The sequence below is a fragment of the Marmota flaviventris genome, chromosome Y (assembly GCF_047511675.1).
Source record: "Marmota flaviventris isolate mMarFla1 chromosome Y, mMarFla1.hap1, whole genome shotgun sequence".
NCBI classification, from domain to species: domain Eukaryota; kingdom Metazoa; phylum Chordata; class Mammalia; order Rodentia; family Sciuridae; genus Marmota; species Marmota flaviventris.
The window spans coordinates 18,150,966-18,163,964 of NC_092519.1; the positions used below are offsets into that span (position 1 = coordinate 18,150,966).

At 67.5% G+C, this 12,999-nt stretch overlaps 1 protein-coding gene across 3 annotated transcripts in view; it reads right to left on the minus strand.

Moving 5' to 3' along the window:
• Window positions 1–2,894: 2,894 nt before the first annotated feature.
• LOC114106909 (serine/threonine-protein phosphatase 2A regulatory subunit B'' subunit beta-like) overlaps window positions 2,895–12,999 on the minus strand; it is a 39,614-nt gene continuing 29,509 nt past the window's right edge. For all 3 annotated transcript variants that reach the window (XM_071606906.1, XM_071606907.1, XM_071606908.1), the window contains exons 7-13: window positions 11,769–11,925; window positions 8,491–8,539; window positions 7,408–7,497; window positions 6,341–6,516; window positions 5,338–5,456; window positions 5,156–5,262; window positions 2,895–3,486 (exon numbers count right to left, since the gene is read on the minus strand). In XM_071606906.1, coding sequence (XP_071463007.1) covers window positions 3,336–3,486; window positions 5,156–5,262; window positions 5,338–5,456; window positions 6,341–6,516; window positions 7,408–7,497; window positions 8,491–8,539; window positions 11,769–11,925 — 849 coding nt within the window. In that variant the 3' untranslated portion in view covers window positions 2,895–3,335. The remainder of the gene's footprint in view (window positions 3,487–5,155; window positions 5,263–5,337; window positions 5,457–6,340; window positions 6,517–7,407; window positions 7,498–8,490; window positions 8,540–11,768; window positions 11,926–12,999) is intronic.

Below are 12,999 nucleotides of genomic sequence, written 5' to 3' on the forward strand. Positions count from 1 at the left end.
CCTCCTCCTCCTCCTCCTCCTCCTCCTCCTCCTCCTCATCTTCGGGCTCTTCCTCGTCCTCTCCCGCGCGTGTGGTCCGACCATTCGCTTTACTCCGCTCAGCGCTCCCCGGCCCCTCCCGGCCCCCCGGGCCATAACGGCCGGTGGCGGCGAGCGCGCGCACGGGACAGGGCGGCGGCGGTGCGGCCCTGGAAACCAGGCGGCCGCGGCCTACACGGGAGAGCCGCAGCCCCGGGCGGACGGCGGCCCGCAGGGCCCACATACCGCGTCCGCGCCGTACGCGGAGGGGCGGGGACCCGGGCCGAGTCGTGCGTCGGGTCGCTCTCTGACGGGCTGCCTGTGGGTCGCGCTGCGTCACGTGCCCGCGATGGGCGGGCGGGAGGCCGAGCCCGGGCCAGTTAAAGAGCCGAGTTCGCTTCCGGCCCAGCTCTGCCTGCGTGGTCTGCTACCGCAGCCGCTCTGGACCGCGGCCCCCTCCGCTGTGCTGAGGTCCGCGATGGGGACTCAGTCCCTCCCCGGGGATCAGGAGGTCCACTGGGGGCTCCTGTCCCTCCCAGGGGTCCCGAGGTCGGCTGGAGGCTCCAGTCCCGCCCGGGGGTCCCCGCGTCGTCTTTAGGGCCTCAAGTCCGGCCGGGGGTGGGGGTGGGGCAGAGTCCAGCCCTAAAGGCCCGGGATTTGAGTTGGGAGATCCGTCCAGCGAGAGGGGAGACCTGGCCACGGAGTTGGAATTTAGAAAACACCGAAGTCCACCTGGTCCCAAAGGAGCCGCCCTCCCCACCAGGCCGTGGGCACATCCAGCTGTCCAGGGCCCAGGTGCTGGAATTCACCGCTGTGGCCCCCTTTCCTCCTCCCTCCCGGGGGCGTGGGAGCTGGGTACCAGGATTGGGGCTGGTGGGTCCCTGAGACTGGCTGGCCCGAGAATGGGCGGTGCCTGTAGTGTGCTCCGCTGTGCCCACTGGTCGTCCCCCTTGATTCCCCGAAAAGAGCGGGTGTCAGTCCACAGTGGCCCCTAATTCTGGGCTGTCACAGTCCTTCAGACCCAAGGACTGGGTTGGGCTTTCTGGGTGACTTTATGTTAACTGTCACAGCAGAGAAGGAAGGAGCAGGCGGAGGACCGAATGGGGGAGAAATGTGGTCTCGAGGGCACGGGAAACCGACCCAGGAATGGGTGTGGGGCGTCGCGGGGAACCTGGGGTGCCTTGGGGCTCCCGGCCGAGTCCCTCGCACACTCGCTTGAGTTGATGATGTCGCGCGGTCGGTATCCTCCAGTTGCTGGTTCCCGGTGCCCTGCGCCCCGTGGCGAGGGCTTCAAGGAGCCCAGGCCAAGGAACCAGGGCTGCTGGCCGCCCAAGAGCGGGGTTCTGAGCGGAGGGCGGAGCAGGCGGGGGACCTGAGCGCCACCTGGCGGGAGGTTTTGGTCGTCACTTCATTCCAAGCCGTGATCCCCACCCGACCGCCTCGTTTCAGGTCTTGAAGCCGCTGTCGTTAGGTTCCAGAGCGCTGGCGTCCAGAAAGTGGTCCTGAGCCACTGGACGCCTGCACTAGGGGCCTTAAGCACTCCATCCTGCTGGACGCGATGGCACATGCGTGTAATCCCAGCACGAGGTGGGGGCGCCCCATCTCCCACACTCATGCCATCTCTCAGCCGCTGCAGTAAAGGGCTCCCATGGGTTCTGGAGTCCTGTCTGAAGCTGTCCCTCGGCCCACTGCTGGGGAGGGACTCCCGGGTGGCAGAGGCACTGGGCGGCAAGGATCCCCAAATCTCTGAATCCACTGCAGGCTGTAGTACTGGGCACGCAGTCCTAGGGACCAGGCAGCCAGGCTGGCAGACACGGCCCCGGACACTGGGGGTTCCCGGGATGGTGCCGTCCATCACAGGAGGGCACCTGGACACTCCCTGCTGCTCTCCTGGGCCAGGAGGCCCCAGGCGCCTGGGCTGCTGAGCTCTAGCAGGTGTGCCCCTCTGGGTGCTGTACCAGGAGTCTGGGTCGTGGCCCTGGGCATGGGGCATGGAGGACCCTGCCCACCCAGCCACACAGGCTCTGGCTTCCTGTCCTCTGAGGACACAGCCTTCATGGTCGAGGACATGACACGGTACTCGTCTCATCTGGAGTCCAGGTCTGGGCCTTCTGGAGGCCGTGGTAGGGAGCCAGGACATCAGAGAGGAACAGTACTGACCAGAAGTGCAGGCGATGTCGGGGGGAGCGGAACACGAGGATGGGGTTCACAGGGACCTCAGCAGGTGAGGCTGGTGGGGACATGGGGGGGTCTGCCATCTCCTGCCTAGGCCCCGGTTGCTGGCTCTGCTTGGCGTCCCTGCCTCGAGCCCCACGGGTGGGAAGGCTCCCTCTTAGGCCAGGGGTGGTGGGCCTCCCAGGTCAAGACCCCTGGAGTCTGGCTCCCAGCTGGACACAGGGACCTCAGGAGCATGGGGTGGGGGGCACTGCATGGTGTGGAGGCCCTGCAGGAGGCACCTGCAGCTGGTCACTGCCCTCCTGCCGGCTCCGGTGTGGACGGCCAGACCCTCCTCCCTTGAACACCTTGGCCTGGTGCTGGGGCACTGGCTCCTCCAGGGTTCCTCTGCCATCCTTCTCTGGGCATGTCCCCATGGGTCTGGGGGGGTCTTCTGACTGAACCGCCCACTCCACCCGTGAGAACACGAGTGGCCTCCACAGCTGCCCGGGGGGCAGAGGCTGTGGCCGCGGTCTTGGAGTGGACTCCTCGGGCGGCAGGCCAGCTGGGCATGGAGGGTGTGGCCACACAACCTGGGTACCACTGGCTCCCGCGGCAGCGCTGTCCCCAGCAGCAGCAGCAGCAGCACTGAGCTTTGCAGCCCTGTGAAGGACCCCGACCCAGGCGCTGACCCTGGGCGGCTGACCACACCCAGCAGGGGCTGAAAATCCTTAAACTCTTTATTCAAAAATACAAACGTGGCCGCGTACCACATGGTAAGCTGCGCTGCACAGCAGATGAAGTCGTCTTTGCACGCCCGTGTGCGCGCGTGACCGCACCCGCGGTGCGCGCGGAATGTTCGCGACCCACACGCTGGGGGAGGGGCGCTCAGCGCGCAGGCGGCGTCAGGGCGCGCGGGGAGGGGCGCCGTCCAGGGTGCGCACCCGGGCGCCCCGCGGCTGACCCTGGCCAGCGTCCGCGCCGGCGGCCTGGAGTTCTTGGCCAGTGTCAGTCCCTCGGGCGGTGGGGACGTGCGTGCGCCGTCAATAACCCTTGACGACCTCCGCGGTGAATAAATAAACATCATCACTCCGTACAAACGCACTCGGTGTCCACGACAGGACAGTTAGCCAACCCGGCCGCTGGGGACGGCCGCGAGGGCCTCACAAGGGCTGCAGGTCGTCGTCGCCACACGCGTACTCGTACAGGTCAACGTCGCCCAGCGGGGTGGGCACCTCGAAGAAGGGCCTCTGGGCCAGCGGGGACCGCAGCGCGCTCAGCTTCTGGTCCACAGGGCTGAGCTCCCCCTCGTACCTGCAAGGAGCGGCCGGTGAGGACCGCGGGCGGGCCGCCCTCTCCCGCTCAGGGCCGCCCTCGCCGGGGCCAGGTTCGCGCCGCGCTGGAGACCGCGGGTTCCGGTCAGCACCAGGCTCCCAAGGGGTGCGCGCACGGGGCCAGGGAGCCGGGACGTCCAGCCCGCAGCCCGCCCGGGGCCTCGGCACAGGAGCTCCCCCAGGGTGGGAACTGGTGGCCTCGGGTCTCCCCCAAAGCCTAAGGCAGCTTGTCAGCTGGTCAGTCCCTGCGAGCTGAAGAGACGACCCCGAGGTAGCAAGACGGTTTCCAGAAAGGGGGGTGACCCGGGTCAGCACAGGTGGCTGCAAGCTGCTGACCCGCACTTCCACAGCCAAGAGGCAGCAGCCGAGCACAGCCACCTGCTCGTGGGCACCGGGCTGCGTCAGGAGGGGAGGGTGGCAGGAGACACACAGGACGTGTCACTGGCCACAGCTGCTCCACAAAGGGAAGGGACAGGGAAGTATTGGGAGCAGGGACCCGAGGGGTCAGTGACCTGGGGGACATGGGGACACACAGCCCGGGAAGCAGAGGGCCCACAGGACAGGACTGGGCCTGCGGTTTACAGGGCCGGTCTCAGGAGCGCTCCTGAGGGTGGAGGACGCAGGCTGGACACCGGCATTTGACCGGCCAGGATGACGGATTCGCTGGCGCATGGATGCCCAGCGATCACCGCCCAGAGACAGGACCCCAGCGTCCACCCCAGGCATGGAGGGGGTCTCTGCAGCGGGAGCCAGGGGACACCAGGGAGGCGGCCCCCAGGGGTTGCTGAGAAGATCCCTGAACTAAAGACCCAGCCACCATGAGCGTGTGGGGTCACTGCGTCCTGCCAATGTCAGGAGTGACCAGGGAGGTACAAGCAAAGACACACGTGGGGACGGACAGACTCCTGGGGGGCAGCTCCCTGCAGTGCTGGTGCCTCATCCAGGTGCCACTTGGTGCCCCTGGAGCCCAGCCAGGTGCCCCAGGGACTTGGACTCCACAGATGGCCCTGGACAGCCAGGAGGGCCGGGCCTTGGAGTCTCCCACACACTGAGGGGCTGAGCCAGGCCCAGGGACCGTTGCGCCAGGGGACCTCAGGCGGAGCCTCAGGCTGCAGTGGGCACCGGGGGCAGCCCATGCAGCTGGCAGAGTGGCGTCGGCTTGCCCTGCCCAGAGCGCCCCAGTGCCCCCAACGGGGTGTGCCGGAGCCTCGGGCCTCAGGAGCTCCCATGCCAAGGCCAGCTGGGCCCCAGGACCGCCAGGAGGCCAGTCACCCAGACCCGGGGCGAGCAGACGGTGAACTGGGTCCAGGTGGAAACAGCCGGTGCCCTCTGACCTGTCCACCTGCCCGCCAGCCCAGGGAGAGGACCCGCGGGCTGCACTGGACTCGGCCTCCCCGTCCATTCCCCTGCCAACACGCACAGCCGCCATTCACCAAGGCCCGGCCGCAGGTGGGTGTTCCCGCTCCCGGGTGCGGCCTGATGACAGGAGTGACGGCCGCCTCGTGTCAGAGGTGACCAGGGCACCAGACCTCAGGGCGCCCCAGGGGCACGCGGCGTCAGGGCCCGGCGCCGAGGTCCGCCCCACATGTCCGACCACACAGGACGGCGGGCCCTGTCCCCTCCCACGCAGCCCGCGGCGCGGCGCTCACCCGTCGTCCCAGGGCTCCCCCGCGGCCTCCTCGGCCACCAGGATGTCGTACTCCTCCGCGGCGTACTTCTCCCAGTCGGACAGCTCGGGGCCCTCGCTGTCGCTCTCCTGCGGGAGACAGGGAGCCGTTGGGGTCGGGAGGCCCCGCGGTCAGCGGCAGCCGGGGGGCGGCCGCCCACTCACCCGCAGCAGGGAGGCCTGCTCTTTCTGCTCGTGGCCCAGGTACTTCTCGATGTTGAAGAAGGTGTCGAAGAAGACGTTGGCCACCTTGCACTGCTTGAGGTCGCGCAGGGTGATCTTGCCTGCCGGACAGAGGGACGACGGACGAGGGAGGGAGGGGCCTTTGGACACAGGCGGGGGGGGGGGGCCGAGGGCGCAGGGGGGGGGGGGCCGAGGGCGCAGGGGGGCGCTTGTGCCCCAGGCGCAGCCGGAGGACTGGCGCGGGCACCCGGCCTGCTGAGCCCCTGAGGCCCTGGGCCAGGCAGCCACCCGGACACCCCAGCCCAAGACCATCTGAGCTGTCCAGGACCCCGGGGGGCCTGCCCAGGGGAGCGGAGGCACTTCAGAGGAAGGGACAGCAGGCGCCTGCGCCGTCCTCAGAGACCTGGTCACCTCCAAAGGGTACGGGAAAAACCAGGTGGTGGTGCGGGGAGCCCTCCTCTCTCTAGGGAGCAGGGACCCCTCCTCTCTAGGGAGCAGGGGGTCCTCCTGTCTCTGGGGTGTGGGGAGCCCCCTCCTCTCTATATAAGGTGCAGGGAGCCCCCTCTCTCTCTAGGGTGCAGGGGGTCCTCCTGTCTCTAAGGTGCAGGGAGCCCCTCCTCTCCAGGCCTGGGTTTGAGGCCACCCCTCCTGCCCTGTGACCTCAGAGGACGGGGAGATGACAGGGCTGGGAGAGCTGGGCAGGACAGCTGGGCGGGACAGTGGACCTGGTGGTGTCCACACCAGGCAGGGCTGAACCCTGCACTCGAGCGCCCATCCCCAGTGATGGCACGTGCTGCCTCCTGGGACACCCTCAGTGAGGACCTGGTCCCAAGTCCACAGGGATGGGCCTTCCCATGGCCTCCTCGGGTGTCCACCCGTGCTGCACATGAGGCCCGGTGCTGGCACCTGGCAATGGGCAGCCCACCTGGGGGTCTCCTTGCAGGCCCTCCTGCTGTCCCTCCCCGGGTCGCCCCGCACGCCTCACCTTCGCTCTGCGGCTTGACCAGGTCTAGCATCTGGCACAGGCAGTCCTCGAAGGGCAGGGCCTCGATGGCCATGCTGTCCAGCCTGCGGCACTGCTCCTCGTAGAAGTACTCCAGCTCGAACATGGACAGCGCCCCGTCCCCGTCCAGGTCCATGCACCGGAACCAGTACTCGATGCTAGTGTTGGGGCCCGTCAGCGGGGCTGCCAGGGACACGCCCACCCAGGCCCAGCCTGACCAGGACGGGACACGCCCACCCAGGCCCAGCCTGACCAGGACGGGACACGCCCACCCGGCACAGGCTGACCAGGACGGGACACGCCCACCCTGCACTGCACAGGCTGACCAGGACGGGACACGCCCACCCTGCACAGGCTGACGAGGACGGGACACGCCCACCCGGCACAGGCTGACGAGGACGGGACACGCCCACCCGGCACAGGCTGACCAGGACGGGACACGCCCACCCAGGCCCAGCCTGACGAGGACGGGACACGCCCACCCGGCACAGGCTGACCAGGACGGGACACGCCCACCCTGCACAGGCTGACCAGGACGGGACACGCCCACCCGGCACAGGCTGACCAGGACGGGACACGCCCACCCTGCACTGCACAGGCTGACGAGGACGGGACACGCCCACCCTGCACAGGCTGACGAGGACGGGACACGCCCACCCTGCACAGGCTGACGAGGACGGGACACGCCCACCCGGCACAGGCTGACCAGGACGGGACACGCCCACCCGGCACAGGCTGACCAGGACGGGACACGCCCACCCGGCACAGGCTGACCAGGACGGGACACGCCCACCCGGCACAGGCTGACCAGGACGGGACACGCCCACCCGGCACAGGCTGACCAGGACGGGACACGCCCACCCGGCACAGGCTGACCAGGACGGGACACGCCCACCCGGCACAGGCTGACCAGGACGGGACACGCCCACCCGGCACAGGCTGACGAGGACGGGACACGCCCACCCGGCACAGGCTGACCTGGGGCCTACAGGAGCAGATGTGGGGGGGGGGGGGCCCGCATGCGCCTCGGAGGGAACCCGAGCTCCTACCTTGTTGGGGTCTTTTTGTCTTCCTCAGAGATCAGAAACCAGACAAAGTCAGCGTAGCTGATCTTTCCTTCCTTCTGGACTTTTCTACCTCTGTGTCCAGGATGGAAGAGAGGATGGTGTCAGGGAGGGAGGGGTGGAGGAGGGAGGAGGGAGGGGTAGAGGAGGGAGGGAGATGGAGGGAGGGGTGGAGGAGGGAGGGGTGAAGGAGAGAGGAGGGAGGGGTGGAGGGTGAAGGGGGGAGTGGTGGAGGAGGGAGGGAGGGATGGAGGAGGGAGGGATGGAGGAGGGAGGGATGGAGGAGGGAGGGATGGAGGAGGGAGGGATGGAGGAGGGAGGGACGGAGGAGGGAGGGAGGAGGGAGGAGGGAGGGACAGAGGAGGGAGGGGCGGAGGAGGGAGGGACAGAGGAGGGAGGGGCCAAGGAGGGAGGAGCCAAGGAGGGAGGAGGGAGGGACAGAGGAGGGAGGGGCGGAGGAGGGAGGAGCCAAGGAAGGAGGGGCCAAGGAGGGAGGAGGGAGGGGCCGAGGAGGGAGGAGCCAAGGAGGGAGGAGGGAGGCGCCAAGGAGAGAGGAGGGAGGGGCCAAGGAGAGAGGAGGGAGGGGCCAAGGAGGGAGGAGGGAGGGGCGGAGGAGGGAGGGGCGGAGGAGGGAGGGGCGGAGGAGGGAGGGGCGGAGGAGGGAGGGGCGGAGCGGGAGAAGGAAGGAGTGGAGGACAGGGAAGGAAGGGCGCGTGGGGGGCTTGGGGGCGGGACATGCGGGGTCCCTCCAGCCCTAGGAAAGGTGCTGCGTGCTGCCTGCTCCCTGTGCGCACAGGAGCGGGCTCCAGGCGAGCATGAGCAGGGCCGCGGGCTCAGGGCGCCCCAGGGGACGGGGCCTCCGGCGGGGCTGAGACACTCAGCGGTGGACCACACACGGGTGCCTGAGCCAGCCCTCGGCAGGACCCCCGCCGACAGGCGGCTCCCCTCTCTGACTGCGTGATGGGGCCCCACGGGAAGCGAGGGCCACGTCGGGAAGGGCGCAGAGCACTTGCACCCGCTCCTGGAAGTCACCCACTCTGGGAGGGCAGGGAGCTGAGGGCCACCGACCTCGTCACGGCGCCCGAGAAGATCCTGTCAATCATCTTGGTGGAAATGGCTGCAAGGGAAGAGTGGGCCGTGAGCACAGCTGCGGGTCTCCGGCACCGGCACCGGCACCGCAGCCGGTGCTTCCCGCGCTGTCCTCGAGCGCAGCCCGGTCACCGTCGCTGCCCATGGAGCCCATGCGCCGTGATGAGGAGACAAAGTCCTTCAGAGAAAACAGCACAGTGAAGCTGTCCCGAGTGCCCAGGACATGACCACACGCCGGGCAGCAGAGCACCGCCGACCCCACACACGGGAACCGCCCAGTCCTGCAGGCCGGAGGCCCTGAGGTCCAGGCTGGGCAGGGCGGGCTCCTCCCGAGGCCTCTCCCCTGGGCTGGCAGCCGCAGTCTTCTCCCTGTGTCCCCCCGGGGCGTCCCTCTGTGTGCGTCTGTGTCCTCATCTCCTCCTCTACGAGGACCCCAGTCCTGCTGGGCCAGGGCCACCCTGGGACCTCCCTGCACCCCACACAGCCCATTCTGAGGTCCTGGGTCAGGGCTGTGACCTCGGAGTTTTGGAAGGACAAAATTCACCCTTAAGAGGCATCATCTACGGGACAGAGAGCCCCAGAGTCTCCCCTGACCTCTAGGATTCACCCTGCTTGACCACCACCCCGACGCGGAAAGACAGGATCAACTCATGTCCTGCCCTGGTCCTGTGAAGGGACCTCGTGGGGAAGCAGGGTCTCTGCAGAGGGACTTAGTGGAGTGGCCTGAGATGGGCCCCTCCTGGGTCAGGGGGCCCTCATGCAATGGCCGTGTCCTCCCCAGAGACAGAGGAGGGGACACAGACCCAGAGGAGGGCCCCGTGGAGACGGAGGCAGAGACTGCAGTGAGGGGCCACCAGCCCAGGGCCACCTGGAGCCCAGGAGCTGGACAGGCAGGAGGAGCCCCTGGAGCCCTGGAGGGGGCTCAGCCGGGGACGGGTCTGCGTCCTCTGCCCGGGGGTTTTTGCCTGCTCCTGAGTGTGGGACCTTGGCCGGAGCCTTGGGGACTGGCGCAGCCCACAGGCGCTCTGCAGGCTAGTGGCCTCGGGAGAGGGGAAGGCCACAGAGGGGACGCCTCCCAGGCAGCTGGCCCGACGCAGCTGGAGCCCGGCCGCCATGGGCAGAGCTGGTGCTGCTGCCCTCACCTGCAGGCAGGCGCAGCCGAGGAGCGCGTGGACGACGGGCAGCGGGGGAAGGACCAACCCTGTGGCCACCAGGGGAGGGCAAGGCCTGCTGCAGCTCTGCCCCACTGCAGGTAGCACACCAGTCACCAGGGTCCTGAGGACGCCCTGGAATCTGACAACAGCGTCACCCTGCTTCACGACTGCAGCCCCGACTGTCCCCGAGCCATGAGAGGACTGGCCAGGGGCGTGGAAACAGGATGGGGGGACTCACAGGGACACTGGGCTCCGATCACCAGGAAGGGGAGGTGACCTGCACACCTGTGGGTCAGTGGTGTCCCTGAGGCTGATGACTAGGAAGGGGAGGTGACCCTGCACACCTGTGGGTCAGTGGTGTCCCTGAGGCTCTGATGACTAGGAAGGGGAGGTGACCCTGCACACCTGTGGGTCAGTGGTGTCCCTGAGGCTGATGACTAGGAAGGGGAGGTGACCTGCACACCTGTGGGTCAGCAGTGTCCCTGAGGCTCTGATCACCAGGAAGGGGAGGTGACCTGCACACCTGTGGGTCAGTGGTGTCCCTGAGGCTGATCACTAGGAAGGGGAGGTGACCTGCACACCTGTGGGTCAGTGGTGTCCCTGAGGCTGATCACTAGGAAGGGGAGGTGACCTGCACACCTGTGGGTCAGTGGTGTCCCTGAGGTTGATGACTAGGAAGGGGAGGTGACCTGCACACCTGTGGGTCAGCGGTGTCCCTGAGGCTGATGACTAGGAAGGGGAGGTGACCTGCACACCTGAGGGTCAGTGGTGTCCCTGAGGCTCTGATGACTAGGAAGGGGAGGTGACCTGCACACCTGTGGGTCAGTGGTGTCCCTGAGGCTGATGACTAGGAAGGGGAGGTGACCTGCACACCTGTGGGTCAGTGGTGTCCCTGAGGCTGATGACTAGGAAGGGGAGGTGACCTGCACACCTGTGGGTCAGTGGTGTCCCTGAGGCTGATGACTAGGAAGGGGAGGTGACCTGCACACCTGTGGGTCAGTGGTGTCCCTGAGGTTGATGACTAGGAAGGGGAGGTGACCTGCACACCTGTGGGTCAGTGGTGTCCCTGAGGCTCTGATGACTAGGAAGGGGAGGTGACCTGCACACCTGTGGGTCAGTGGTGTCCCTGATCACTAGGAAGGGGAGGTGACCTGCACACCTGTGGGTCAGTGGTGTCCCTGACGCTCTGATCACTAGGAAGGGGAGGTGACCCTGCACACGTGCGGGTCAGCTGCGTCCTCTTGAAGTTCTGATTACTGGGAGGGGGAGTAGCCCCGGTGACCGTCTGCGGCAGCCTGAGGGAGAGGGCACTGTCCACAGGCGCTTGTGGAGCTGGGACACCAACGTCAGGGAGCAAGGGGCAGCGGAAAGTGAAGCAACAGGGCAGGGCCTCAGAGACAGCGTCCCCTGCTGGACCCACGTCTCCTGGTTTGGCGGCGACCTCGGGTGAGCTAGCGCCTGTGTGAACCTCTATCCTAGATAACAGGGTCCACCTGAGGAGCAGGACTCCTCAGGGTGGGCAGGAGACCCCGGTGACCACTGGAGAGCAGGTGTCCTGGCCTGGGCAGCCACAGGAGCTCAAGGAGGGGCGGCTGGAGGCACAGCTGGGGACAGCACCCAGGCCGGCTCTGCCTGGGAACCCGACCTGAGGTTCCTCAGAGACCAACCACGGGACGGGGCAGGCCCCAGCAGTGACCAGGATGCAGGATGCGTGGCCAGTGAGCTGGGTCAGAGGTCTGGCCACTAGGAACAGGGGTGAAGGGCTGGGGCCACTGGGGATGGACCAGAGACACTGACGCCCGAGCAGCCTGGGGACAGGGGCTTTGAGGACAGGGGACAGGGACGGGGAGGGCAGGGCTGAAGGCTGAGGATGCCCCACTCCACCTCATCGTGCAGCGTGGCCCTCCTACACAGGGACCACGTGTCCCAGACACCACCTCCGTGACAGAGGCAGTGTCCTGGGTCAGGACAGCAGGCAAGGAGCACGCAGGCAGGGGGAGGCCAGGAGCGCAGGGCCAGGGTGGACGCCAGGCTCCCTGAGCCGTGTGCGGTGTCACCTGGGCCTGCACAGTGCCCTGCCCCAAGTCCTGCAGCCAGGCTCACCGTGGTCATTGTGTCGGGCCAGGTCCTGCGCGTCGATGAGGAGGTCGTGGTCTGTGTCCAGCTCCCAAAACTTGCAGTAGATGACGTAGAAGTGCTCGTAGGAGAAGTACTCCGTCAGCTGGTTGATGTCCGCCTCCTCCTCCAGCAGGGCCACGTTCTGCAAAGGACCAGGAAGTGGCTGAGCAGGGTCCTGAGGGGAGGAGCCTGCACGGGTGGGAGGGGCCTCCGGAAGATGGAGCAGTGGGTGGGAGGGGCCTCCGGAAGATGGAGCAGTGAGTGGGAGGGGCCTCCCGAAGATGGAGCAGCGGGTGGGAGGGGCCTCCTGAAGAAGGAGGAGGGTGGGAGGGGCCTCCTGAAGATGGAGCAGCGGGTGGGAGGGGCCTCCTGAAGATGAGGAGGGTGGGAGTGGCCTCCTGAAGATGGAGCAGCGGGTGGGAGGGGCCTCCTGAAGATGGAGCAGCGGGTGGGAGGGGCCTCCTGAAGAAGGAGGAGGGTGGGAGGGGCCTCCTGAAGATGGAGCAGCGGGTGGGAGGGGCCTCCTGAAGATGAGGAGGGTGGGAGTGGCCTCCTGAAGATGGAGCAGCGGGTGGGAGGGGCCTCCTGAAGATGGAGCAGGGAGTGGGAGGAGCCTCCCGAAGATGAGGAGGGTGGGAGTGGCCTCCTGAAGATGGAGCAGCGGGTGGGAGGGGCCTCCTGAAGATGGAGCAGTGAGTGGGAGGGGCCTCCTGAAGATGAGGAGGGTGGGAGTGGCCTCCTGAAGATGGAGCAGCGGGTGGGAGGGGCCTCCTGAAGATGGAACAGTGAGTGGGAGGAGCCTCCCGAAGATGAGGAGGGTGGGAGTGGCCTCCTGAAGATGGAGCAGCGGGTGGGAGGGGCCTCCTGAAGATGGAGCAGTGAGTGGGAGGGGCCTCCTGAAGAAGGAGGAGTGGGAGGGTGGGGCCTCCTGAAGAAGGAGGAGTGAGTGGGAGGGGCCTCTTGAAGAAGGAGGAGTGGGAGGGAGGGGCCTCCTGAACATGGAGCAGTGAGTGGGAGGGGCCTCCTGAAGGAGGAGTGGGAGGGTGGGGCATCCTTAAGAAGGAGCAGCGGGTGGGAGGGGCCTCCTGATGATGTTGGATGGGTGGGAGGGGCCTCCTGAAGGAGGAGCAGTGGGTGGGAGGGGCCTCCTGAAGGAGGAGCAGTGGGTGGGTGGGGCCTCCTGAAGGAGGAGCGGCGGGTGGGAGGGGCCTCCTGA